The sequence below is a fragment of the Berghia stephanieae genome, chromosome 15 (genome assembly GCF_034508935.2).
Source record: "Berghia stephanieae isolate SIO BIC M18660-M18661 chromosome 15, UCSD_Bste_1.3, whole genome shotgun sequence".
Lineage (NCBI taxonomy): Eukaryota > Metazoa > Mollusca > Gastropoda > Nudibranchia > Aeolidiidae > Berghia > Berghia stephanieae.
This window is the reverse complement of record NC_088374.1, coordinates 6,566,934-6,592,591: the sequence shown is the minus strand read 5'-3', so window position 1 is coordinate 6,592,591 and position 25,658 is coordinate 6,566,934. Positions and strand designations below refer to the sequence as shown.

At 36.5% G+C, this 25,658-nt stretch overlaps 2 protein-coding genes across 2 annotated transcripts in view; both read left to right on the top strand.

Annotated features, from left to right (window-relative positions):
• The first annotated feature begins 36 nt into the window (after positions 1-36).
• On the top strand, positions 37-13,439 carry LOC144960295 (galactoside alpha-(1,2)-fucosyltransferase 1-like). Its single transcript, XM_078893339.1, has 3 exons — positions 37-348; positions 7,112-7,325; positions 8,681-13,439. The coding sequence occupies exons 2-3, from the start codon at positions 7,146-7,148 to the stop codon at positions 9,899-9,901; spliced, it is 1,401 nt and encodes a 466-aa protein (XP_078749465.1). The 5' UTR covers positions 37-348; positions 7,112-7,145; the 3' UTR covers positions 9,902-13,439.
• A 6,501-nt stretch (positions 13,440-19,940) lies between these two features.
• Positions 19,941-25,658, top strand: part of LOC144960514 (sodium- and chloride-dependent taurine transporter-like) — a 94,883-nt gene continuing 89,165 nt past the window's right edge. Inside the window, exon 1 of the mRNA XM_078893692.1 lies at positions 19,941-20,101. The gene's annotated coding sequence lies outside the window, so the exon portion shown is untranslated. The remainder of the gene's footprint in view (positions 20,102-25,658) is intronic.

Sequence of the window (25,658 nt, the reverse complement as noted above, 5' to 3'; positions counted from 1 at the left end):
AGGGAGGTTACTCTATTTTTTTTCCTTTCTACTTTCACTACTTGACTTCATAGAGTTAGAGGGCTTTTACCTTCCGTTGTAGATTTTTGTAACTAACCAAACATTGGCGGTGGCTTTTACTCAAATTTCATTTTATGATTTCTTTTGGGCTTTTCCCAGCTTAATATTTACTAGGCAGACACAAAGATCCGTTACAATTTTTCTTGATTATTTTCTCAAGTGATCACAAGGCTTCTTCACTAGTGTGAGTCCCCAGGATGCTCGCTAACAACTTAGAATCCAGATAAGTCTACTAAGTCGAAGTAAGACTAAGAAAAAACCTTGCACTGCATGGGCATTGGGAATGAGGTAAAGTAAAGTGGTTGCTTATGCCATTTCTCTGTTTATGACGGGAATAGAGTCGTTGGTTGGAGTTTCCATTTGTTTTATATTTCGCTGTGAAAATCCCCAGTCTGGGGATAATGAAAATTGGTTATCCCCAGACATATATTTGCAACTCCGCTCTTTTAAACAATTATCCACATTCCAGAATATGGAATGTTTCCGAATGCACATAGAAATAAGGAAAGTTAATAAAATCGCTGTGATTATCCCCAGACACCTGTCTGGGGATAATGAAAATACGTTATCCCCAGACACCTGTCTGGGGATAACCAAAATTCGTTATCCCCAGACATATATTTGAAACTCCGCTCTTTTAAACAACTATCCACATTCCAGAATATGGAATGTTTCCAAAATGCACATAGAAATAAGGAAAGTTAATAAAATATATATAAATACATAAAAAATTAACCAACATTAAATCAGTTGTTACTACATATACACATTATGCGTCGACCTCGAAGTGGGTGTCATGGCCGAATGGTTTAGTTGTCTTCCCTGGAAGTTTTACCAGAATCGACGTTGTGGGTTCGAATCCTGGTTCCGCCACTTTTTTTTTTTTTAAAATTCCGTCTTCTTTTATTTCTTTTTTTTTTTTGTGCGAGTCTATTCTTTTCTCCTTTTTGTTTGACCTTTTGTTCCGTTTCTGAACATGATTTACTTAAATTTGTTTTTGTTTTGTTTTTTTAAATTATTGTTTGTTTTTTTCCTCCTCGATCTGACCATTTGGTCGCTCTCTGAATATTTCTGTTTGTTTGCTTTTTAATTATTTATTCTTTTAGGGCACTTTTTGATATCCGAGTGGGGACGAGTATGACAATTTTCTAGAAACTAGAAAGGAACTAAGAGAGAGAGAGAGAGAGAGAGAGAGAGAGAGAGAGAGAGAGAGAGAGAGAGAGAGAGTTAAAAAAAAACAGGTGTCTGGGGATAATGACAGCCGAGCCTTTTCGTTATCCCCGGACAGGTGTCTGGGGATAACCAATTTTCATTATCCCCAGACAGGTGTCTGGGGATATTGACAGCCTAATAAAATATCTATAAAAACATAAAATTAACCAACATTAAATCAGTTGTTACTACATATACACAATATGCGTCGACTTCGAAGTGGGTGTCATGGCCGAATGGTTTAGTCGTATGCCCTGGAACTTTTACCAGAATCGACGTTGTGGGTTCGAATCCTGGTTCCGCCACTTTTTTTAATTGTTTTTTTTTTTAATTCCGTCTTCTTTTTACAGAATGTTGCAAGGGATAAATGTCCCATCCATCCTCCCCCACCTTTTTTTTTTTTTTTTGTGGGAGTCTATTCTTTTCTCCTTTTTGTTTGACCTTTTGTTCCGTTTCTGAGCATGAATTTCTTAAAATTGTTTTTATTTTTTAAAAAAGATATTGTTTGTTTTTTTCTCCTCTATCTGACCATTTGGTCGCTCTCTGAATATTTCGGTTTGTTTGCTTTTTAATTAATTTTCCTTTTTAGTCACTTTTTGAGATCGGAGTGGGGACAAATATGACAATTTGCTAGAAACTAGAAAGGAACTAAGAGAGAGAGAGAGTAGAGAGTTTTTTAAAAAAGAGGTGGGGGGGGGGGGAAGGGTGGATGGGACATTTATCCCTTGCACCGTTCTGTAAAAAGAAGACGGAATGTAATAAAGGAAAAAAAATAGTGGCGGAACCAGGATTTGAACCCGCAACGTCGATTCTGGTAAAACTTCCAGGGAAGACGACTAAACCATTCGACCATGACACCCACTTCGAAGTCGACGCATATTGTGTATTATATGTAGTAACAACTGATTTAATGTTGGTTAATTTTATGTTTTTATAGATATTTTATTAACATTCCTTATTTCTATGTGCATTTGGAAACATTCCATATTCTGGAATGTGGATAATTGTTTAAAATAGCGGCGTTTCAAATATGTTTCTGGGGATAACGAATTTTCATTATCCCCAGACAGGTGTCTGGGGATAATCACAGCCTTTATATTTCAATTTACACATGCTTTGCCCCTTGTATGCCAATTTATAATAGTAATAATAGCAATAAATTTCTTTATTGTCCACAAAATGGAAAACCTTCAGTGGTTATACATTGATCGAACAAATATATTTATGATGAACATTAATAGAAATGTGTGAATCTTGTAATAATAATTTGATCCTCATAACAAATTTATTTCACAAGGCTGCACCAGAATGTGAGGCAGGCACAATTGCAAAGAATATAAAGAACCGCAGCAAATAGGTCCCGAATCAGTCTTTTGAGCGCAGTGTCTGCAAGGCATACCATACAATTTTGGACTCGCTACCTGCGGACGAAGGGTCAGACTGGACATCCCCGTTCAGTCCCCGAGAAATGGGTGCAGACATTAGTGATGTTAAAGAACGGCAGGGCAGCAAGGATAGATGGCATATATCCCGATGTGGAAATGCATCTGGGCCTGGCTGGCAGAGGCAATATCTGACGTCTTTGCAAAAAGAAAGTTTTCACAAGCGTGGAAGCACACCAAGATGGTTGCCATCCTGAAGTCAGGGAAACCAAAGGAGGCCGACAATTACAGACCCATATCACTTCTGAGCTGCCTCCAAACTCTTGGAGCATGCACTGCTGAACCGATGGGGTTCTTATATGCTGGCCTGCCACTCAAGCAGGTGGGCTTCAGGGAAAGGAGGTGCACCATGCAGCAGGTCATTGCCCTTAAAAGAGCATATTGAAGCAAATTTTGAAAGGAAACAGCAAACTGATGCTATATTTATAGACCTATCAGCGGTGTACAATACAATCTGGTGTGAAGGGTTAATGCTCAAACTTGCAAAAATCATAAGGTGCAAAAAGACCTTGAAGCTGTTCTCTTCGATTTTAGGGGAAAGACAATTCCACGTCACCCTGGGAGACACCACGAGCAAAATCAGGAAACTGATGAATGGGGTCCCTCAGAGATCTGTTCTGGCGCCAATGTTGTTTAATGTCTACATTAGCAACATGCCGAACACTTCCTCTCTGAGGCTGGGTTAGGCGGACGACTGGGCGCTCGTTACTCAAAGTAAAGTGTGGACCTGTATCGATAGCGTACTCAGGATGTCACCAGACTCAAATCCTACTTTTAAAAGTGGTACCTGAAGATTAACATGTCCAAAGCCATGGCCACTGCATTTCACGAATCCAAAGTATCTGGCGATTATGCTGGACCGCAGACTTACCTATCGGGTGCATCTCAAGAGAGTTCTGAGGAAGCTGGTGGGATCAACTTGGGGTGCTAATCAAGCACTCCTGAGGACATCCTTCCTGGCACTACGTTATTCCACCGTGGAGTATTGCACTCCAGTGTTGGGTAGAAGCAGGAACATTGAGAAGGAAGATAATAAATTTCGCAAGTCCATGCATGTAGTGTTGGGAATGCTGGCAACAATGCCTAGCGAATGGGGCCTGATAATGGCAGCAATCCATCCCCCCTATGTCCGTTGGGAAACAATTACAAACAACTGGTTTAATAAGATAAAAGAGAGAGGGAATGGGGTTACCCGTCTCATGCGCAAAATGGACTGTGCCTCTGTTTCTAGCTGCAATAGAAATAAGTCCCAGCAACCCTTGTACGTAGCTTACCTGACTTTGGACGGAGCTGCTCATACGAGATGGAAATCAGTTTGGATGAATTCAATCCCTCGAGGGGGTGGGGCCATTGACTCCTTGAAACTGGTTGAAAAGTTGCCAGGCTTTTCCACCAGCAAGAGGAGACATTGGGTGGCAACCAATTGGCTTCGGTCGAAAACTTGCCTCACGGCATGCTCACTTCATCATGTACCCATTATGGTCAAGAGCCGGAAACCGCAGAACATATAGTTCAACGGTGCGTTGTGATGAAGCTTCCAGGCAGGTTCATGACTGAACGCGATTGCGGTGATGAGTTTGAGTCCTGGATAGCTCATCATAATAGTATAGTAGTGTGAGAACCATTAGAAGCTGCTGCTGCTGCCTTTGGACTGGTAGGTCCTGCAGAGGGCAGTGCAAAGTTGAATCCATGGAAAAGGCTATTTGTTGTATTCTCTGACAATCATGGGTGAAAGTTCGCCGGAAAAATCCGTTATGGCCCGATTTTTATTTTTGAAAAAGAGGTCTCGCCGTTTTTTTTTTTTGTCTGGCCGGAATTCGAAAATGAAAAAAACCGGCATTTATATAATTAACCGCACTTCTGTTTTTTCCTCTTATTGGTAGTTGCAGGATTTTTTTTTTCTGAGCACCTGCCTTTGCAGGATTAATATCATTGAGTAACTTTCACCCATGCTGACAATATTCAGGACTAAAATTAAAACGAGTACATGGCCCTTGACAGTCCTGTTTTTGTTGGACAAAAATTTTGTAAAATTTCCTTACAGGTTTCATGTCTCGTCCTACACATCCTGAGTATGTGCTGTGGACATTGTCTTCTATATCGAAGCTCAAATTCTTTTAAAGTCCTTGGAAAAGGCATTTTGCACACAGATACCTCTGTCCAATGACAGATGATCGGATAGCTGGGTCTTGTAAATCTGATTAAAAATACTTTGTGACATAGTTTGACATCCTATTCAAATTGTCGCAAGCTTTTGTCACTGTTAGTGTAATGCCTCAGAAACCTGGATGAAATATAACAAACAAGAAACTTGAGACAAATGTGCTCAAAGCACTTTACAAGGGGTCCCCAGCCAACAGCAACACTTAACATGTAGGACGAGACATCCCTGTTAGACGATATTACAATTTTTCAGACAGATACAAAGCTGTTAACAACCGGGTACTCATTTTACACCTGAGAACAGTGAGAGAATGTGAGTAAAGTGACTCAACTATGCACTGCTCAGAACAAGACTGGAACCCAGGACCTCCCGATCCGAAGGAGAGTGTGTGTTGGTGATTATGATAATGATGAAGATGATTGTTTATTATTATTATTATTATTATTATTATTATTATTATTATTATTATTATTATTATTATTATTATTATTATTATATATCATCATCATCATCATCATCATCATCATCATCATCATCATCATCATCATCATCATCATATATTATTATTATTATTATTATTATTATTATTATTATTATTATTATTATTATTATTATTATTATTATTATATTATTATTATTATTATTATTATTATTATTATTATTATTATTATTATTATTATTATTATTATTATTATTATTATTTTTATTATTATCATCATCATCATTAATATTATTTATCATGATATTTATTATTTTCGATTGTTTTCATTATTAATAGGCAATTATAATTATCTAGAAAACACGGAACAAAACAATACACTTCCTCTCTTTGATACTATGCTTATTGTCTCCACTTGCTAGATCTTCCCCAACTCTATGTAGACAGGATGTTATTTCTTCGATCATGTGTTAAAGGCACCATTTATTACGACTACTATTACTACTACTACCATAATTACTATAACCACTACTACTTCTACTGGTACTTCTACTACTACTACTACTATTACTTTTCTGCTACTACTACTACTACTACTACTACTACCATAATTACTATAACCACTACTACTTCTACTGGTACTTCTACTACTACTACTACTACTACTACTACTACTACTACTACTACTACTACTACTACTACTACTACTACTACTACTACTACTACTACTACTACTACTGCTACTACTACTACTACTTCTACTACTTCTACTACTACTACTATTACTTTTCTGCTACTACTACCACTACTACTACTACTACTACTACTACTACTACTACTACTACTACTACTACTACTACTATTACTACTACTACTACTACTACTACTACTACTACTACTACTACTACTACTACTACTACTACTACTACTACTATTTATTCTATTACATTACTACCACTTCTTTCAATATTACAATTCTATAATGTCTTTTATTTTATCTTCCATTATTTTCTAGAAAGTTCCCGTCTCCCCCACACGCTGGCCTACTCTTATCATTCCGATCACACCCCTGGCACTCCCTACCCACCAACCCATGCAATGCTAACGTTTCATTCATACTCCAACCACCATTGAGTATAGTTATATTGCTCCCATAGCGGGCAGGGGGGGTACATACTGTGTCTTCTATCCTCTTATGTCTGTTTTCCAACATGCTTTCTATCTTTGTCTTGGAATGAGATTACTTGTTTTTTTTCCTGGCCCTGATCGGAGTCCTGTCTGGGAGGGAAACAGTCGAATGCATAGTTATTGTTTTGGGAGATGATATTTTTTTCCTTGTAAATCATCTCTCTGTTATGTATTATTATATTTGTTATTTTTAATGTATAATGTTAGCATTTGAGTGTGTTCCTCATTGTTGGATTTTGTTCTTGTGTCCGGATGAGACTTATAGGTGATCTCAAACTAAGTACATTGGTGGTATGCTCTTGAAATCTACATCTAATCCCTATTTGTTCCCAGTTCCCCTTTGTCTTACTTTCTCTTGGGTGCTTCAAATCTAATTCTATAACTTTTTACTATCCCATTTTCTTCCTTTTTACTGGAGCTGATATCCTAAATGTGTTGCAAGCACCGTAAAACATTAAAAACAAAAACAAACAAAACAAGTTATATTGCACTTTATTTTATTTCATTTGTTGACAAAGGGTTTGTACTCAAAAAGTCCATTGTCTGTATTGTTCTCATCCAGACCTCTCCATTTTCACTCTTTCATTTGCATTTATTCCATCGAAGCTAAACAGCGTGAAAGCTTTTCTGAGTGTGAACCATGGTGGCCTGGTATTGCAGGAGGCCGTTCTGGGTCGGCCTCATCAGATGGTCGATTGTCATCTCTGTTGCATTTCTAGTTGCATGGACCTACAGGTCATGGTTTATTCACGCAAAGAACTTCCTGTCTTCACCTGTTTATAGAGAGTGTGTGAATCGCAGGAGTCAATTTAGTTCAAGTGTAAGTATTTTTTATGGGCACTATTGGTTTATAGGTTTTATTTATTTATTTATCTTTTTTTTTTTAATCCGCTGGTTTTTACTATTTTTTTTTTTTTCAATCTTTTGTGAAATTGTATTAATAAATTTAGAAAATAAGATATAATTCCCTTTATTCACCTCCAAGGGGAAATTTGTCTTTAGGGTCTATTCCAAGGGAAGATTGGAAAAACCCAGGTGATAGACGCAGTGCAGCACCGCAAATTAAGCTAGGGCGAGGTGACTTGCTCAAGGCCTAACAACGAGGCGGGTAGTTGAACTCTGTACCTTTTACTTTTACTTTTAGGTACGAATCAAAGCCATGCTGCCATTTTATATTACGTTGGCAATATACAATATAATATATGTGTGTGACAAGAATGATAATAAATTATAAAACATATAGGGTATTTAAAGGTCATAAGACCTGGTAAATCCTTAAACATTGACTTCATATCATATCTTGAGCTTGAGCTCTTTTTATATAACGCAATATCCACTAAACATGCTCAAAGCGCTTTACAAAGGGCCCCTGACCAACAGTAACATGTAGAACGAGAAATGACGTCTGTGAGGCGATATTGCAATTTTTTTTTTGGACAGAGACAACGATGTTAACGGCTAGGTACTTATTTTACACTTGAGTACAGTGAGAGTAAAGAGTCTTTTCCAAGGTCTCAACTATGCGTTGAGTGAGGCTCAAAATTCAGGACATTCCAATACGAAAGCGAGTGTCAAAAAAGAGTTCTTCCAAGGGAAATTCTAGAATTGGCTCAACCTTCTAATAATAATAATAATAATAATAATAATAATAATAATAATAATAATAATAATAATAATAATAATGATGATGATGATGATGATGATGATGATGATGCATCATGATGATGATGATGATGATAATAATAATAATAATAATAATAATAATAATAATAATAATAATAATAATAATAATAATAATAATAATAATGATAATAATAATAATAATAATAATAATAATAATAATAATAATAATAATAATAATAATAATAATAATAATAATAATAATAATAATAATACTTTGTTCATCCAAAGAAAATTTTTTGAACAGTCATGTTGAACAGACATAATAAAATTGAAAAATATGAATATTCTATTGTTTTAAAAATTGAATAAAATGCGATGATATTATAATATTACTATATGGTTTTTGTATAAGATCAAAATTATATAAGCTTAAGTAAGGTCTATTCCTTAAAATTATTTCTACTTATATGTCAAGTTAGATCATTTCAACTTATTACTGTTTTAAGGCGATGGATTATATTTTTTATTTTTGTTTGATTTTGTTTTTCCTAGATGGCAGAGATCTCAAATCATCGCAAGAATCTGTTTGTGACTATGGCCCATCACGGACGTTTGGGAAACTGGATGTTTCAATACGCTTCCCTGTTGGGAATCGCAAAGGCCAACGGCTTCACTCCATATTTCACCAGCTGGCACTCACTGAACTACTACTTCGATCTGACCAATATTCGCCGTGAGGAGGCAGATTGCCTCGACGTGTTAGACGACCCGAAGCCGATGTCGTACATAGAAAAGTTTAATCATCTTCCTCTGTCAAATATCACACTCAACGGGTATTTTCAGTCATGGAAATATTTTCAAGCCGTCGATCCCAAAGAAATTCAGAGAGAGTTTAGATTTACACGCAACATGGAGCGACTTATACGTCAACATTTTGAAACCTACGTCGGTCGTCATGTCCGAGCTGGTAGAGAAGTTATTTCAATTCATGTTAGAAGAGGCGATACGCTTAACTTTGGAGCACAAAGAAATGGATTTATACCAGCGCCGGCGGAATATTTTGTAAACGCCATACACTATATGGTGAAAAGACATCCTTACTCTGTTTTCCTCATTGTCTCCGATGACATAGACTGGTGTAGAGAGAACATCGAGACGGTCGCGCTAAAGTATTATAAAGAGAACACTGGGGTGTTGAATGAAGATACGAGAGATCAAGATTTGACGGCTTTAGTCAAACCAGAGAGAATCTTCATTGTCAACAGGAGGGATGGGTCAGAAGAGCCATTGGAGGCCAGTGAGAAAAACATGAAAATATATATCGAGAATACTTTTGGTCGTAAAAAAAATGAAAGTAAAACTGATAATGTCGAGCATCCGTCAATTTTTAATGATAACCACGATTTAAATAATAAGGATCAAAGCGATGATTATATATATCTGCATTCGCCTCCCTTGATCATAGCTCCAAGCAGTAGTAGTATAAACGACTTCGGTCTCTTGACGCTGGCTAACCACAGTATCGTGTCGGTGGGGTCGTACGGTTGGTGGGGGGCGTGGCTGGCCGGAGGGGAAGTGGTCTACTACGAACATTGGCCAGCTGAGGACCACATGGTATATTACCATTTCACTAAGGAGGATTATTTCCCTCCCCACTGGGTCGCTTTATCCAGAGGATCGAGATTTGTCCATCGATTCGGCTTCATAAATTATGTGATAATGATTCATTGTTGTCTGGGGGTTTTTTTGGGGGGGATTTTTTCTTGGGTATGAAAGGTTTTGAAATAGGTTTTTGTTAAATCAGGCAAGACAGTTTTCTGCATCGCTTGCAACATATCACTGATTTGCATTGCGGCCGCAAAATCTACAATTTTTTGCAATTTTAGCAAATTTTCGAGATTTTGCAAAGAAAAAAAAAACAATAATAATTTTTTGCTAAAAACGAAACATTAATAACAAAAAAAAAAAAAAAAAAAAAAGAAGACTTTTTTTTTTTATTTGGTACCTTGTGTAGAAGGTGAAAGATAATTGTGTAATCAAGAGTAGTTTCTTTTTTACTATCTCATTTTTTTCCTTTTTATTGGCGCTGTCATGGCCTTACATTTTGTTGCAAGCGCAGTGAAACCCTTAAAAAACAAACAAATACCTTTCTCTTTCATGAAACTAATTATGGATTCATCGCAATTTTATGCAAATTTCTTGCCAATTTTGCTGTTTTTAGCTTGCAAAATATGGGATTTTTAAAATTTTTTTATTTATTTTTTTTTCAAAAAATGACCATGTCAGTTAAATGTCTCACTGGTCTGATTTGGCAGGGTTGGTTGCTGCATTCGATGATGCCAAAATCCTTCTCCGCCGTTCCCATTCCTTTGTCCACCCAGCAATGAATGAGTAGCTGGGTCTGTAAGATCTAGTGGGAAGTACTTTGAAAAGGCTAGCATAGCAACAAGACAACCTATCCAAAGGCTGGCAAGCAATTGGTTAATGGTAAACAAGACCCATCTCGTCGAAGCAATGACTTTGAGTTTCCTTGGGCTTGGAGAAGAAGATTTATGCCTGTACTGTATTGACTGCAATTTGGTTTACTGGTCGTAGTGGTGGACCCAAGATTCATCACCAGTCACAATTTCCTGCAGAAAAGTCTCTCCTTCCTTATCTCATACCTGCCTATTATTGCGAACTGTCCGTAATTGTTACGGAAGTGTAAGGACAATAAGGACTTACGGAAATAGAAGAAATATTACTGATACAAATGGTCGCAACGTTTAATTAAAAAATAATTATTATTTTTTCATTATTTACCGCATGCTACAATAAAAATCTCAATGCCTCGTTGGCTGGCGACGAGTGACGTCATCGACTGGACACGGAAACTTTACCCTCATCGGTAGACTAGACACAGTGCAGTGTCGAAAGTAGGTCATCAATAAGCATATTAAATAATTTATTATTGCCGGGGTCATGGGCAATGCCCAGCCGAGCCTAGTCGGGTTGGATTTTACATAATATATAAAAGGGTGTATCTATAATTATTTTTGTTTGCTTTAGTATTAGTGAAATTTGACCATTAATTACTGATCAATTTTGTATTTCTTACTGAATTTGAAATTTTCAAGTAGGCAGGTATATATCATTTGTGTGGCTGGCTGAGAAAACCCGGAAAGATGCGCAAATTTCATAAATTGAGTTATAAATGCAAAGGTGTAGACCACATCTTTCTGATCATTTACCACTTTAAATTTTCTTCTTTCCATGTCTATTAGAACCCAAGTTATCAATTTTTTCTTCTGAATTAAATTTAGTGCTATGAGGAAACATACACTTTATCTTCGATTTTAGTTCATATCTCGAATCGAAGCTTGTCGCATCTTCCCGGGTTTTCTCGGCCAGCCTCACATATTGTTTCAAATGTTGGGTACAAATGTTTTTATACTCTGCACTTTTATTTCTGAAGCTAAGCTAACTATCTTGTGACCCATTTGCTCAACCGCGTTGTCTTAGTAGTAGGGTTGTGACATCACTCAAATGGATTCAATAGTCTCATGTCACGTCGCCCAGCAACGGCGGCCATCGTGGTTCTAGACAAAGAAAATCGGTACTTTTTATTCTTCATGCTGGCTAGAACATTTCAAGTCTTGTGATCAGAATATGCAAAAGTCAAAACATGATCAGATTTTTCATATTTTTTTCCCCTCTGGATACGCTTTTATGCTCGTCGGAGAAATATTTCATAAGGGCACCCGCCATTGTTCCTATAGTTTAGAGCCAGTTACTAAGTTACCATGCGTCATTACGAGGGAAGTGACGTTACGACTGTTGAAGCGTTTTATGAATATTATGTATTACACTGCTTCTTCTTCTTTCAGCGTATCTCCATTTTGAAGGGTTGCCATAATGAATGCCATACATTAAATTAAATGAAATATTGAATGGATACATAATGAATATGTATTACAGTGCAAGCCGCGAAAAAGCACCGTCACGCAGAACTCATTCCAATTAAGCAGTGTTTCGATTAACAGGTTCATGTGTGGGGTTCCTGACCTCCCATAGTGGGCAGGGAGGCCCTTATTGTGTCTTCTATTCCCCTATACGTATCTGTTTTCCAATATGCTTTCTGTCTTTGTTTTGGAATGAGATTACTTGGTTTTGTCCTGGCCCTGGCTGGAGTCTAGCTGGAATGGAAATGTATAATTATAGTTTTGGGAGATGATATTTTTGTTTTGTTTTGATATTCATCTCTCTGTTATGAACTGTATTATGCTTTGTTTACATATTATTATATATGAGTTGTGAGCATTTGAGGAGGTGGTTGGATGGGAGCATCACCCTTGAATCATATACCTATGATGTTCGCATGGGTGTACGATCCGATAGTGATGTCGCTTCTTCTTCTCTTTACTAGCCTATCCTGCTTCTTTGGTTTGTGATTGTATTTTTGACAGGGGATATTTTTTTTTCTGTAAATCTTCTGCCTGTTTGTTCTTGGTTATTTATAATTTAGCTTATGATATCTTTAGGTTATGATTTTGATTTACATTTGTACTATTTTTGTTAGATTGCTTGTTTTTTTGTTTCAGCGGTCTCTCATATAACCTCAATTGTGTTGGAAGAGACCTAAAGCAACAAACAAACAAAAAAAAGTGTATTCCTCTTAGTTGGGACCTGTGCTTATATTATGTCTGGATGAGACTTAGGTGATCTCAAACTGAGTACGTACTTTGATTGTGTGCTCTTGGAATCTACATCTGTTCCCTATTTGAACCAATTCTCCTTTGATGTCTTACCTTTTCTTGCGTGCTTTAATTGTGATTATAGAACTTTTTACTATCCCATTTTATTCTTTTTTTACTGGCGCTGATATGACATTGATGTGTTGCAATCGTCGTAAAGCCCTTTAAACCCCCCCCCCCCCCCCAAAAACGAACATATCAGTGCACAGTTGTTGATGTGTGGTTTTCAGTGTGTGTGTGTGTGTGTGTGTGTGTGTCTGTGCGTTCGTGCGTGTATGTATTCATTTGATTGATTGATTTATTTTTATTATTGTTGCGATTGCGTGCAAATACCGCATCCGACAGTACAACTCAAAATTATTATTATTATTATTATTATTATTATTATTATTATTATTATTATTATTATTATTATTATTATTATTATTATTATTATTGTTAGTATGATTATGTATTACGGTATTTTAAAAAGTGCATAATTTATATTTATAAAGACAGTTTTTGAAATGTTTGTGTACGTATGTGTGTGTGGGTGTGTGCGTGTGTGTGTGTGGGTGGGCGGGGAAGGGGGGGGGGGGGGGGGGGCGTTGCGTGAAGTTTAGCCTTCTGCCGGTCGGATCTCACACTCACATTGGTTACCAGTACCAGAATCCGGTTGGACTACCTACGGGTGATAATGAAACATGAATTCTGTGTCAGTGACTGCGAGTCAAGGAGGTTCGGATCCCAGACAGTTTTTGTTTTTGTTTGTTTGTTATAAATGATTTCGAATAAGAGGGAAGAGAGAGAGAGAGAGAGAGAGAGAGAGAGAGAGAGAGAGAGAGAGAGAGAGAGAGAGAGGCGGGGGTATTTTGTGTATTTATCATGTATATTTATCTTTATTTATTAATTGTATTTATGTACCTAAAATTGTGCAAATATCTCCCTCTCCAATCTGTGACGAATATATTGATCTCTTTTACTTGTTTTGATTTCCATCATTAACAATGTGATGATACATATACGTACATATCATGGAAAAGTAGAAAACGGTAAGGGCTGCCTGAAGCCGGTGATCGTAAAATACAAACGAAAGAGTGAAAATGGAAAGGCTTCGTATGGGAACAAAACAGACAAGGGACGTTTCGGGTACAAACCCTTCGTCAGCACAACAATACACAAATAAACGTGGAAAACAAATAAAATATAATGAAAAATAACTCGCATACTGCAACCACCATTGAGTACAGACGATACAAGTTATTTTTCATTATATTTTATTTGTTTTCCACGTTAATTTGTGTATTGTTGTGCTGACGAAGGGTTTGTACCCGAAACGTCCATTGTCTGTTTTGTTCCCATACGAAGCCTTTCCATTTTCACTCTTTCGTTAGTATCGTACATATCATGCAAATGTTCCTAAATCTATACTAAACGAACAATATCAATTATAATAAATATGCCTCAGTATGTTTATGAAGGAAGTCGACGTGTTATTTGTGTTTCACTGTTAAAGAGTTGTCACATAGTTTTATTATGTGGAGTGGGGGGTGGGGGGGGGGGGGGTCCTTTGATAGGTTTATTACGTGGAGTTGGGGGGGGGGGGTCATTTGATCGTTTTATTACGTGGAGTGGGGGGGGGGGGAGTCCTTTGATAGGTTTATTACGTGGAGTGGGGGGGGGGGGGGGGGTCTTTGATAGTTTTATTACGTGGAGTGGGGGGGGGTCCTTTGATAGTTATTACGTGGAGTGGGGGGGGGGGGGGGTCTTTAGATAGTTTTATTACGTGGAAGGGGGGGGGGGGAGTCCTTTGATAGTTTTATTACGTGGATTGGGGGGGGGGGGGGGGTCCTTTGATAGTTTTATTACGTGGAGTGGGGGGGGGGGGGGTCCTTTGATAGTTTTATCACGTGGAGTGGGGGGTGGGGGAGTCCTTTGATAGTATTATTTCGTGGAGCGGGGGGGGGGGGGGGTCCTTTGATTATTTTATTAGTGGAGTGGGGGGGGGGGGGGGTTCTATGATAGTTTTATTACTTGGAGTGGGGGTTGGGGGGTTCTTTGATTTTCCATGATGGACGGCGAGCTGACTCTTGTTGTGTCTTCTTCTATTCTCCAATAGCCTACTTGTTTTCCTTTTCTATGTTAGGTACTTTCTGACTTTTTTTTTTCCTTTCTGGTGGGGTTCATGACCTCCCAAAGTGGGCAGGGAGGTACTTGCTGTGTCTTCTTCTATCCATCTTTTCTGTTTTCCAACTTGCTTTCTGTCTTTGTCTTGGAATGAGATTACTTGGTTTTGTCCTGGCCCTGGCCGGGTACCCTAGCTGGGAGGGAAACAGTCAAATGTTATAGTTAGGATTTTGAATATGATATTTTTTTCCTTGTAAATCACCTCTCTGTTATGTATTATTATATTTGTTATTTTCAATGTATAATGTAAGCGTTTGGGTGTATTCCTTTTAGTTCGATTTTGTGCTTGTGTCCGGATGAGACTATAGGTGATCTCAAACTAAGTACATTGGTGGTATGCTCTTGGAATCTACATCTGATCCCTATTTGTTCCTATAGTTCCCCTATGTCTTACTTTTTCTTGGGCTCTTCAATTGTAATTCTAGAACTTGTTACTATCCCATTTTCTTCCTTTTTACTGGCGCTGATATAACCTAAATGTGTTGCAAGCGCCGTAAAACCCGTAAAAAAACAAAAACAAACAAAAACCTCTTAGTTGGGACCTGTACTTGTGTCGGGATGCGACATTTATAAGTGATCTCAAACTAAGTACACCGATAGTGTGCTCTTTAAATCTGCATGTTTCCTATTTGAACCAATTTTAATTTGTCTTCCTTTTTTTCTTGGGTGCTTTAATTATAATTCTAGAACTTTTTACCATCCCATTTTCCTCCTTTTTTACTGGCGCTGATACGACATGAATGTGTTGCAAGCGTCGTAAAACCCTTAAAAACAAAACAAAAAAAAACCAATCTCTTTGAATGACATGACTTAACTGGAAACAGTCAAGTGTGTCATTGTAATTTTGGGAGATGATATTTTTGACCTTGTAAATCAAATAATCGCTGTGTTAAGTAGTGTTAAGTTTTGGTTTGTTTTGAATATTTATCCAAAGGAAAGAAGGCTTTTGCGATTGTCAGTTTCACGCTATAGAAACTGGGATAAACTCCGGCTGCATGGAACTAATGGCTCTGAAGGAGAAATAAAAAACAACAACAAAAGAACAAACAAACAAACACTTATTAAAAAATTTTGCCAAGAAATTTGACCTGCAAATTATCGATCTATTAAAATCTTGTGTCGAAAACTCTCAAACCTGGGACTTCACTCAATCTTCAAATATATCGATCTATTAAAATGACCCTCATCGTATCAAAAACTCTCAAACCTGGGACTTCACTCGTACTACAAATTTATCGATCTAAAAATGTCCCACATCTTGTGTCAAAAACTCTCAAACCTGGGACTTCACTCAATCTACAAATTTATCGATCTAATTAAAATGAGCCCTCATCGTATAAAAACTCTGAAACCTGGGACTTGTCTTTTTTTTTTTTTTTTGTTTTTTTTTTTTTGGACAAGCTGAGAGCTTCTCGAAATTACGGTATAAAGCTTAACTCTCTCCTCGCTGATTCTTTTCAGTATTTTCCCAAAATGGCAGGCTTTCCCAGAAGAAAATGTGATTTTTTAAAACTCAAAAGACACACAAAACAACTTTATGTTCTTATTGATTAAGCTGATTGTACTGGACAGCAGATGGGAAGAGAAAGCGGGGAAGACCCAAAGAAACCTGGCGAAGGACCATGGAGAAAGAATTAAAATTAAAGGAAGCAGGCCTGTCCTGGAATACAGCCACCGCAAAAGCAGCCGATCTAAGGAAGACCCAAAGAAACCTGGCGAAGGACCATGGAGAAAGAATTAAAGGAAGCAGGCCTGTCCTGGAATACAGCCACCGCAAAAGCAGCCGATCTAAGGAAGACCCAAAGAAACCTGGCGAAGGACCATGGAGAAAGAATTAAAGCAAGCTGGCCTGTCCTGGAATACAGCCACCGCAAAAGCAGCCGATCGCAGAAAATGGAGATGTCTGGTGGATGCCCTATGTGCCTCAAGGCCCGAAGAGGATTAAGTAAGTAAGTGATTAAGCAAATATCGTTGTGATGTACAAAATAAATCTGGATAAGAAAAACTGTATATTGTGTCGTAACAATAAGTGTGACGATATTGCTGCAGGTGGTAAAGAGAGGGTTAAAAAGCTGCTCAAATAGGATTGAATAGTCTGATGTCACGTCGCTCAGCAACGGCGGCCATCGTGGTTCTAAACAAAGAAAATCGGTACTTTTTATTCTTCATGCTCGCTTGAACTTTTCATATTATGTCTTGTGATCAGGATGTATAATAGTCAAAACAAGATCATATTTATAATGTTTTTCTCCTCTGGATACACTTTTATGCTCGTCGGAGAAATATTTCATTTAGGGCGTCCGCCGTTGTTCCGATAGTTTAGAGCCAGTTACTAAGTTATCATGCGTCATTACGAGGGAAGTGACGTTACGACTGTTGAAGCCTATTATGATCTAAAAGTGACGCTAACGCCATAAACTGTCTACTCTACAAAACTAACAAAGGGTAAATGTGGTCTTGTGGTATGACACTCGCTTTCGGTTCGGAAGGACCTGGGTTAGAGCCTCGCTCAGGGCATGGTTGAGTCATTGGAAAAAACGCTCTTTACCTACTCAAATTCTCTCACCGTACTCAGGAGTAAAATGAGTACCTGGTCGTTAACAGCGTTGTCTCTGAAAAAAAGATATTTGTATTATCGCCTAATAGGTGTTATGTCTCGTACTACGTATTACATGTTGCTGTTGAACAAGACCCTGTGTAAAGCGCTTTGAAGCACTTTAAGTGGGGTAGATATTGCGCTATATAAAAGCTCATTTGTGACCCTTCGCCTCAAAACGGTATTAAGTCGGGATGGTTAAGATGTTGAAAATTGAATTTATAGCCAGAAATATCAGACTTGTGTTGAGTTTGTATGTTTTATTGAGGAGAATGGACACCATATTTTAGGGTGCTAATGCCAACAATGTATATTTTTGACCAGTTTAACATTTAATTCGACTTTTAAGCATTTGGTTCGTTCCGACATAATACTGTTTTGAGACGATGGGTCACATTTTTTGTTTTGATTTTTAAAAAAAAAGATAAAATAAATGGGAACTTTTATATAGGGCATGCCCATGGATTAACCACCATGCTCAATGCGCTTTGCAATGTTTCATTATTATTCCAGCAGGCCATATTATTATGGAAACCTTATCATTTTCATTTCATACAGTTCAGGCCGCTAGTTTGTCGTCCTTTCTGTACGAACACACCTAGAAAATCCAGCACTGCATGTAGCTAGGTACTCAATAACACTTGAGTCGAATGAGAAATTTATGATCTAAAACTAACGCTAGCGCTGTAAACTGTCTAACTCTACAAAACAAGCAAAGCGTAAATGTGCGGCCATGTGGCCCTGTGGTATGACACTCGCTTTCGGTTCGGAAGGACGTGGGTTCGAGCCTTCCTCAGGGCATGGTTGAGTCCTTGGAAAAACGCTCTTTACCTACTCAAATTCTTTCACCGTACTCAGGAGTCAAATGAGTACCTGGTCGTTAACAGCGTTTCTCTGAAAATTTTTTTTGTAATATCGCCTTAAAGTGCCTTCCGCAATGACGAAAAAAAAAAGTAGGCCGGGACCAGGATGTTCAATTTCCACTGTCACCAATTCGGCCTCTGACCACGCTTACCATTGCTTGACTTTTGTGACAAGACAAGATACCGTACGTTTAAAACTCGAGCTACACCAACCTTCAGTGCAATAAATCAAGGTCCATAGAGCCGACGTTTATCCCGGTTTTTGTAGCGTCAAACAGTCAGTATGACGGATTGTCTATCGGTAAGTAGTACTTTCCGACAGAGCAAACAGACCTTGCTACCAAATCACTGATTTCCCCCCTTTTTAGGGCTGGAAATTTGACTTAGCCTATAATCATTATCTCTGTCCTGAATCCTGAAACATAAAACAATAAAAAACGAGATTTTATATAGCGCAATATCTACTAAACGTGCTCAACACGCTTTACAAGTGGTCTCTAGCCAACAGCAACATTTAATATATAGGACAGGACATGACGCCTGTTAGGCGATGTTATGATTTTTTTTTTCCTTCAGAGACAACGCTGTTACTGGCCAGGTAGTTATTCATTTTACACCTTTGTACGGTGAGAGGATGTGAGTAAAGAGCCTTTTCCAAAGGCCCAACTATGCGATGCTCAGAGCGTGACTCGACCTCAGGACCTTTCTGCCCAAAGGCGACTGTCATATCACAGAAATAGATCAATTAAATAAATAATGAAGTAAAATTTCATAAGCAACACAACACTCATTTAAAAAAACCCCAATATCGTTAACATTAATCAATTTTTAAAATAACAAATGAGTAGATAAACGGATAAATAAATAAATAAATAAATACATAAATAAATAGATAGATAGATCGATACATAAATAAATAAATAAATAAATAAATAGATAAATAAATAAATAAATAAATAAATTATACACTAACATTTCAAGAGAGAAAAAAAAATCACAATTAAAATTCGATTGTAAGGTTCATCGAGTATAACTTGATAATTTGTGCATTGAAAAAATAGTATTAAAAAAAAAATTACAAGATAATGCACGCATTTCAATTTAAAGGGACCAGTTGCATAATGTTTCAATGGCGTCTGTTTATTCTGTGCATCTTAAATCGTACACGTTACACAATAATTTCTCATTAGTCTTAATGAGTTTATTATTAGCTATCACAACGGGGCTTTATCTCCGCGGAGGAAAGATTTGGTCTCATTAGCAAGGAAGAACCGAGACAGAGAGAAATAGAAGAAGGAAAGGTTGGGGTGGGCAGAAGGGAGAATAATAAAAGGATAATAGAGAAAGGGGAAAAAAAGAAGATGAAGAAATAGAAGGGAAAAAGACGAAACAATAACCTTCTGCATAGATAATCATTATGCGCGCGCATACCGGAAAAAGGGTAATTATAATGTACACATTGAAAAAGAAGAGTGTTGTTGATGGATTTGCAGTGGTCGATATTCAGTGTTGGATGTTTACACTGAAACAAAGACGGATAAATTTGAGATTCGTTGCTTCTCAGGTTACTGCGGCTCTTGGAAATATATACTTATCATCTTGATCTGATTTATATGTAAGTAAAAGACGTTTGCATGCCTGTTTTCGTGTGCACTATGTAAGCAACAACTCTTCTATGTGAATGTGAAGCGTCTGCTGGGGGTGGGTGGAGTAGGTACACAACCAGTTGAATGGGGAATGATGTTTCGGGTCTTGGCTGCTACTCGAAATTTGTCTTGAATGATATTTAATAATGGTTCAGGGGACTGAACGTAACCACGACAGTTTGTATTGAAAATATTTATTTGATATATATTGTAAGTGACAGTGAGAGTGAGGGTTTAAATTCAAATTTATTTTCACACTTTAACACACTTACTCTATCATCACTATCTTCTACTTACACTTACACTTACACTACACTACACTACACGACATAATTTTGTCTTGATTTCACAAAACTTTATTGAATTTTATTTTTGGCCTCAATCTTGCACATACTGAGAGTAAAGGTGTTATGATGGATTGGCTTTTGTTTCAATTTTCATTAACTGTAACTAACTTTGATGAATGATGAATTTATGAGAGTTTTACACTACTACAATGCAAGACTTCCAAATTCACAATCAACGATTTTGTTGGGTTGAGATCTTTTTCATCATTTTCGTCGCTTATTTTAATTTAAAAAATTAAATTCTCTCTATTACTAAACACCATTTCTCTACACACCGGCTGTGTGTCAATCATTCAATCTATCTATTGTTGATTTTAATCCAGCCATTAGCCGTAGCCTCGGTTGTTTTTATTTTTACTTTATTGCCATCATCACAATCACAATTATTAATTATCATCATCATCATCATCATCATCCACACTGTTCAATTGTTCAATGAGACTGGATTGGGCTCTGGGTATGAATATGAATAAGTCATTGTCATTGCCCTTACACTTACCCACAAAAGTTCCAGGTTCAAGCCCTGCTGCTGCACCTCACTTTTTATCCTAAAAATTCAAACTTGACCCTTATTAATTATACTTTTACTGAACTGTTACTTATGATTTTTTTTAAACCACAAAAGTCAAGGTAGATCAGAATCTCACTCTGATTGGATTATAGGCCTAGCAAAATTCAACAGATGCAATCAGTATTAGTAGTAGCAGGCATACCTATGATAGAGAAGTCAGCAGGCATTTATAATTTAAATGTTTTGTGGGGGACAAGCATTCTAGATTGCTAAGTGCAGGTTATACTACAGTGCATTATTAGAGCATTTGTATATGGATTTTAGTGCTATACAAATAAATTATTGTTGTTGTTACATGTTATTATTATTATTATTATTATTATTATTATTATTATTATTGTTATTATTATTAATAATATTAATTATTATTGTCGTTATCATTATGTATAGTTATTATTACAGTTTTGTAACTATAGTAGTAGAGTAGTAGCGGGCATTGCTTCATCATGTGTAGTGTGTATAGTTGGCATAAGCAGCCTCATACAATCTTATCAGTAAAAATAGCAGAACAAGGTTGATCATTTATATAGCGCGTTGTCATTATCCACTAATCATGATCAATGCGCTTTACCAGGGGACCTAAGCCAACAGCAACACTTAACATGTAGGACTAGGACGATACAAAACTCCTGTAAGGTGATATATGATGTTACCATTAAAAGAACAAAAAAAAAAACCAGAATTATTGCTGTTAACAGCCAGATACTTATCTACACCTGAGCACAATGAGAATGTGAGTAAAGAGCCTTTTCCAAGGACTCGACTATGCGGCATGCGACGAACAAAAGCAGGACTCAACTCCAGACTTTCTAGTCACAAGGCCACATTATAATTACATTCAACAGGTGGAGGAATGTCACTTTTTTGGTTGAGCATTCAACATTTTATTTCTGGCCTTTGTCAATTGTCTTCACTTAAAAATTATCATTTTGTTAATTTTGCCTTTGTCTATTATCGTCACAAAAAAATTGTCATGTTGTTAATTTACGATGAACTTGCTATGATTGCCGAGCCATTTGAAAGCAATCTCATTTGGATAAATGGGATCTAGATTTGCCTTCTTACAGACGATGTTTACAATTCCTGACATGCTTTGTGAATAGCAATAGTATGGCAAACACATGATCTCTTTGTGTATCTCTTGATGTCGTTGGGGAAAAATGTGAGCATTTGAATATGTGAGTTTAGAGTGCAATATCCACTAAACGTGTTTAAAACACTTGACAAGGGGATGGAACCTAGCTAACAGCAACACGTAACTTGTACTTGTAGGATGAGACATGAGGTCTACCTGGAAGGCATCAGTATAAATAAAATCGTTAGATGTTCTTATAGATCTTACACTTACACTACACTCTTGTTGTAGAATATATTTTACAAATGCTTGTGACGTGATTACACACTCCCATTTTTCCCAGGATAATCCATAAATTTGATATTCGCTTGTACTGAAATTTTATGCAAACACATTGACTAAACCCCTTTCTGAGTGCTGAAGAATTAGAGTAAAAAGACATTATGTACTGACTTTTCCCCCCCGTTTAACTCCCTCCTTACCAGCCATTTTCCGGATTGTCCCCAAACTTCACACCCAACCTATACAAAAAATAGATTTATTTCACTCAAACACAAAATCAGTTAGTTCTTGCTATACATATTTTTTCTGCGAAACAAACTCTCCAACACAGTGTTAATATACTTTAACGATAGATCTATTAAAACTTCCATGTTTTCTTTTTCTTATTCTTCCTCTTCTTGGCTTGGGAACCTTTGAAAGACACTTTGAGCCCATTTAGTGGATATTTCTTTACACAACAAAGGCTCAGGGTTTTTTTTTGTTTGGTTTTTCTTTGCTTGCAAAATATTTCCAAAAACTTGATTTTATAATTATATCAAAATCTAGAGATGCCTTAATGAATGTGTCAATAACTTGTAGTAAAATGAAGGAAGTCGTTTACTTTGTTTTGTGTCTTGTGCAAGAGTCATTTTTACTCCGTTTATTTTGCTATTTATAATATAATTTAATTATACCACAATACTCTTTAATTTTTATAAATTAGTTTGGGCAAGCCAGTGATCAAACACGGATTTGACCTTTTTTTTTTTTTTTAAAAAAAAAAGCCAATAACATTAAGGCCAAAATCCCTATGCCTATGTTTAATGTGTATGTATATTATAAATATATATATATATATTATATATATATATATATATATATATATATATATATATATATATATATATATATATATATTATATATATAATAATATATATATATATATATATATATATATATATAATATATATATATATATATATTATTATATATATATATATATATATATATATATATATATATATATAATATATATATATATATATATATATTATATATATATATATATATTATATATATATATATATATATATAATATATATATATATATATTATATATATATATATATATATATATATATATAAGTATAAAAGAAGAATATATAACTAAACTGGCAAAGTGACGACCTCATTCCTGAGGTTAAAAAACAAACAAAAAATTAAGAATGATAAAAAAAAAGACTTATTTCTAACGATTCAAGTGTCGTTGGAGACCGCTTGAATTGTTTTTTTTTTTATGACTTAAATACATACAGTTGTCTCTCTGGGTGGGATCCTCTGACCTCCCATTGTGGGGAGGAGGTCACTTGCTGTGTCCTTTATCCCCCAATACTCGTTTTTCTTACTCTTACCACCATGTTGCTCTCTGGTTTTGTTTTTTTTGTGTTTTTTTTTATTGATATTGCTCGGTTTATTTCCTGGTCCTGGCGGGGATCCTTAGCTGGGAAGGAGACAGTCAAATGTATAGTTAGTACCTTTTTTTTGAGAGATTTTTTTTTTTTCCTTGTAAATAATTTCTCTATTATTACTGTTTTGTTATATTATTAATTGTGATTGGTTTTTGATATTGTATATTCAATTCTATATTGTACTTTGTAAACATTTGAGTGTATCTTTCATCGCGGAATCCCTTGTTCGTGCCTGGATTGGACTTTTAGGTCATGTCAGAATTGGCTTATTCGTGGATTGATCGTGGAATCTTCTGTTCTCTTCTTGTGCAGCTATGTGGTCTAGTGGTATGACACTCGCTTTTGGATCTGAAGGTCCCCGGGTTCGAGCATCACTCGTCGCGTAGTTGAGTCCTTGGAAAAGGCTCTTTACTCACATGCTCTCACCGTACTCAGGTGTAAAATGAGTGCCTGGCCGTTAACAGCGTTGTCTCTGTCCGAAAAAATTGTATTATAATCGCCTAACAGGCGTCTTATCCTGTCCTACATGTTAAGTGTTGCTGTTGACCAGGGACCCCTTGTAAAGCGCTTTGAGCATGTTTAGTGGATATTGCACTATATAAAAGCTCAAATTAAAAAAAAATAAAATTATTTTGTTGTTGTTCTTTATAAACCAAAGGCCTTTGAATGAGCTCTTTGGTCCACTAATATGTAGCAGTGTGACATTTGTTTGTTATTTCCATCAATTCATTTTAAGTGTTTTTGGTGCAGGTGTTCTCTCTCTCTCTCTCTCTCTCTCTCTCTCTCTCTCTCTCTCTCTCTCTCTCTCTCTCTCTCATGACCATGACAGAATAGTGCTCAACTCTTTGATAAAAAGGAGCTATTTATAAAATATTACAAGTGTAATTCTGATCAACTTCCACAATATTGTTTCGAGCATTCATTCTTCTCATCAGGAAGTGAAATATATATATACGTACAGCACTTGCACCAAAGACACTTCAAATGAATTGATGGAAATAACAAAGATATGTCAAACTCTTACATATTATCAGAGCAAAGAGCTCATATTCAAAGGCTAATGGTTTATAATATGTGACCCACTGTATCGAAGCGGTATTATGTCGGGATCCGCTCGGTAAGGGAAATTGATTTTTCATAGCCACAAATATCCAACTTGGGTTTAATTTCTGTACGTTATGGTGGAGTATAAATACTATTTCTTGCATTGCAGAAACTTCTAAGCTCCAATTTCTCATCAATCTATCTCTAAATTCGCTTTTTGGGGTCTGAATCATCCCCGACATAATACCGTTTTGCGACAGAGGGTCACATATTATTAATTGTTATATAATGATTCGTGGAAAGTCGAGCTGTTATTGAAGTGAATGGGTCACTGGATGGATGGAGTCAAAGCCAAAGCATTGTGAAAAGGTTGTCTAACCACTACTGGGATACGTTCTTTACCATAGAAACTTGTTTTGTCAGTGGTTGTATTATGGTGATAGTGATGATGTGGTCCTACCGTTCGTTCGACAAGAGAAAGACAAGGAGGTTTTTATATAATATATATATATTTTTAACTACTGCTTTTCTCTCTCTCTCTCTCTCTCTCTCTCTCTCTCTCTCTCTCTCTCTCTCTCTCTCTCTCTCTCTCTCTCTCTCTCTCTCTCTCTCTCTCTCTCTCTCTCTCTCTCTCTCTCTCTCTCTCTTTTTCTTCCTCTTAAAAAAAAAATGGTTTGTCTTAGTCGTCTTTCTTAGCTTTTTTTTTTTCTTGAAAAAAAAAACAACTGGTCTAGATACTTATTTTTCTTTCATTTTTT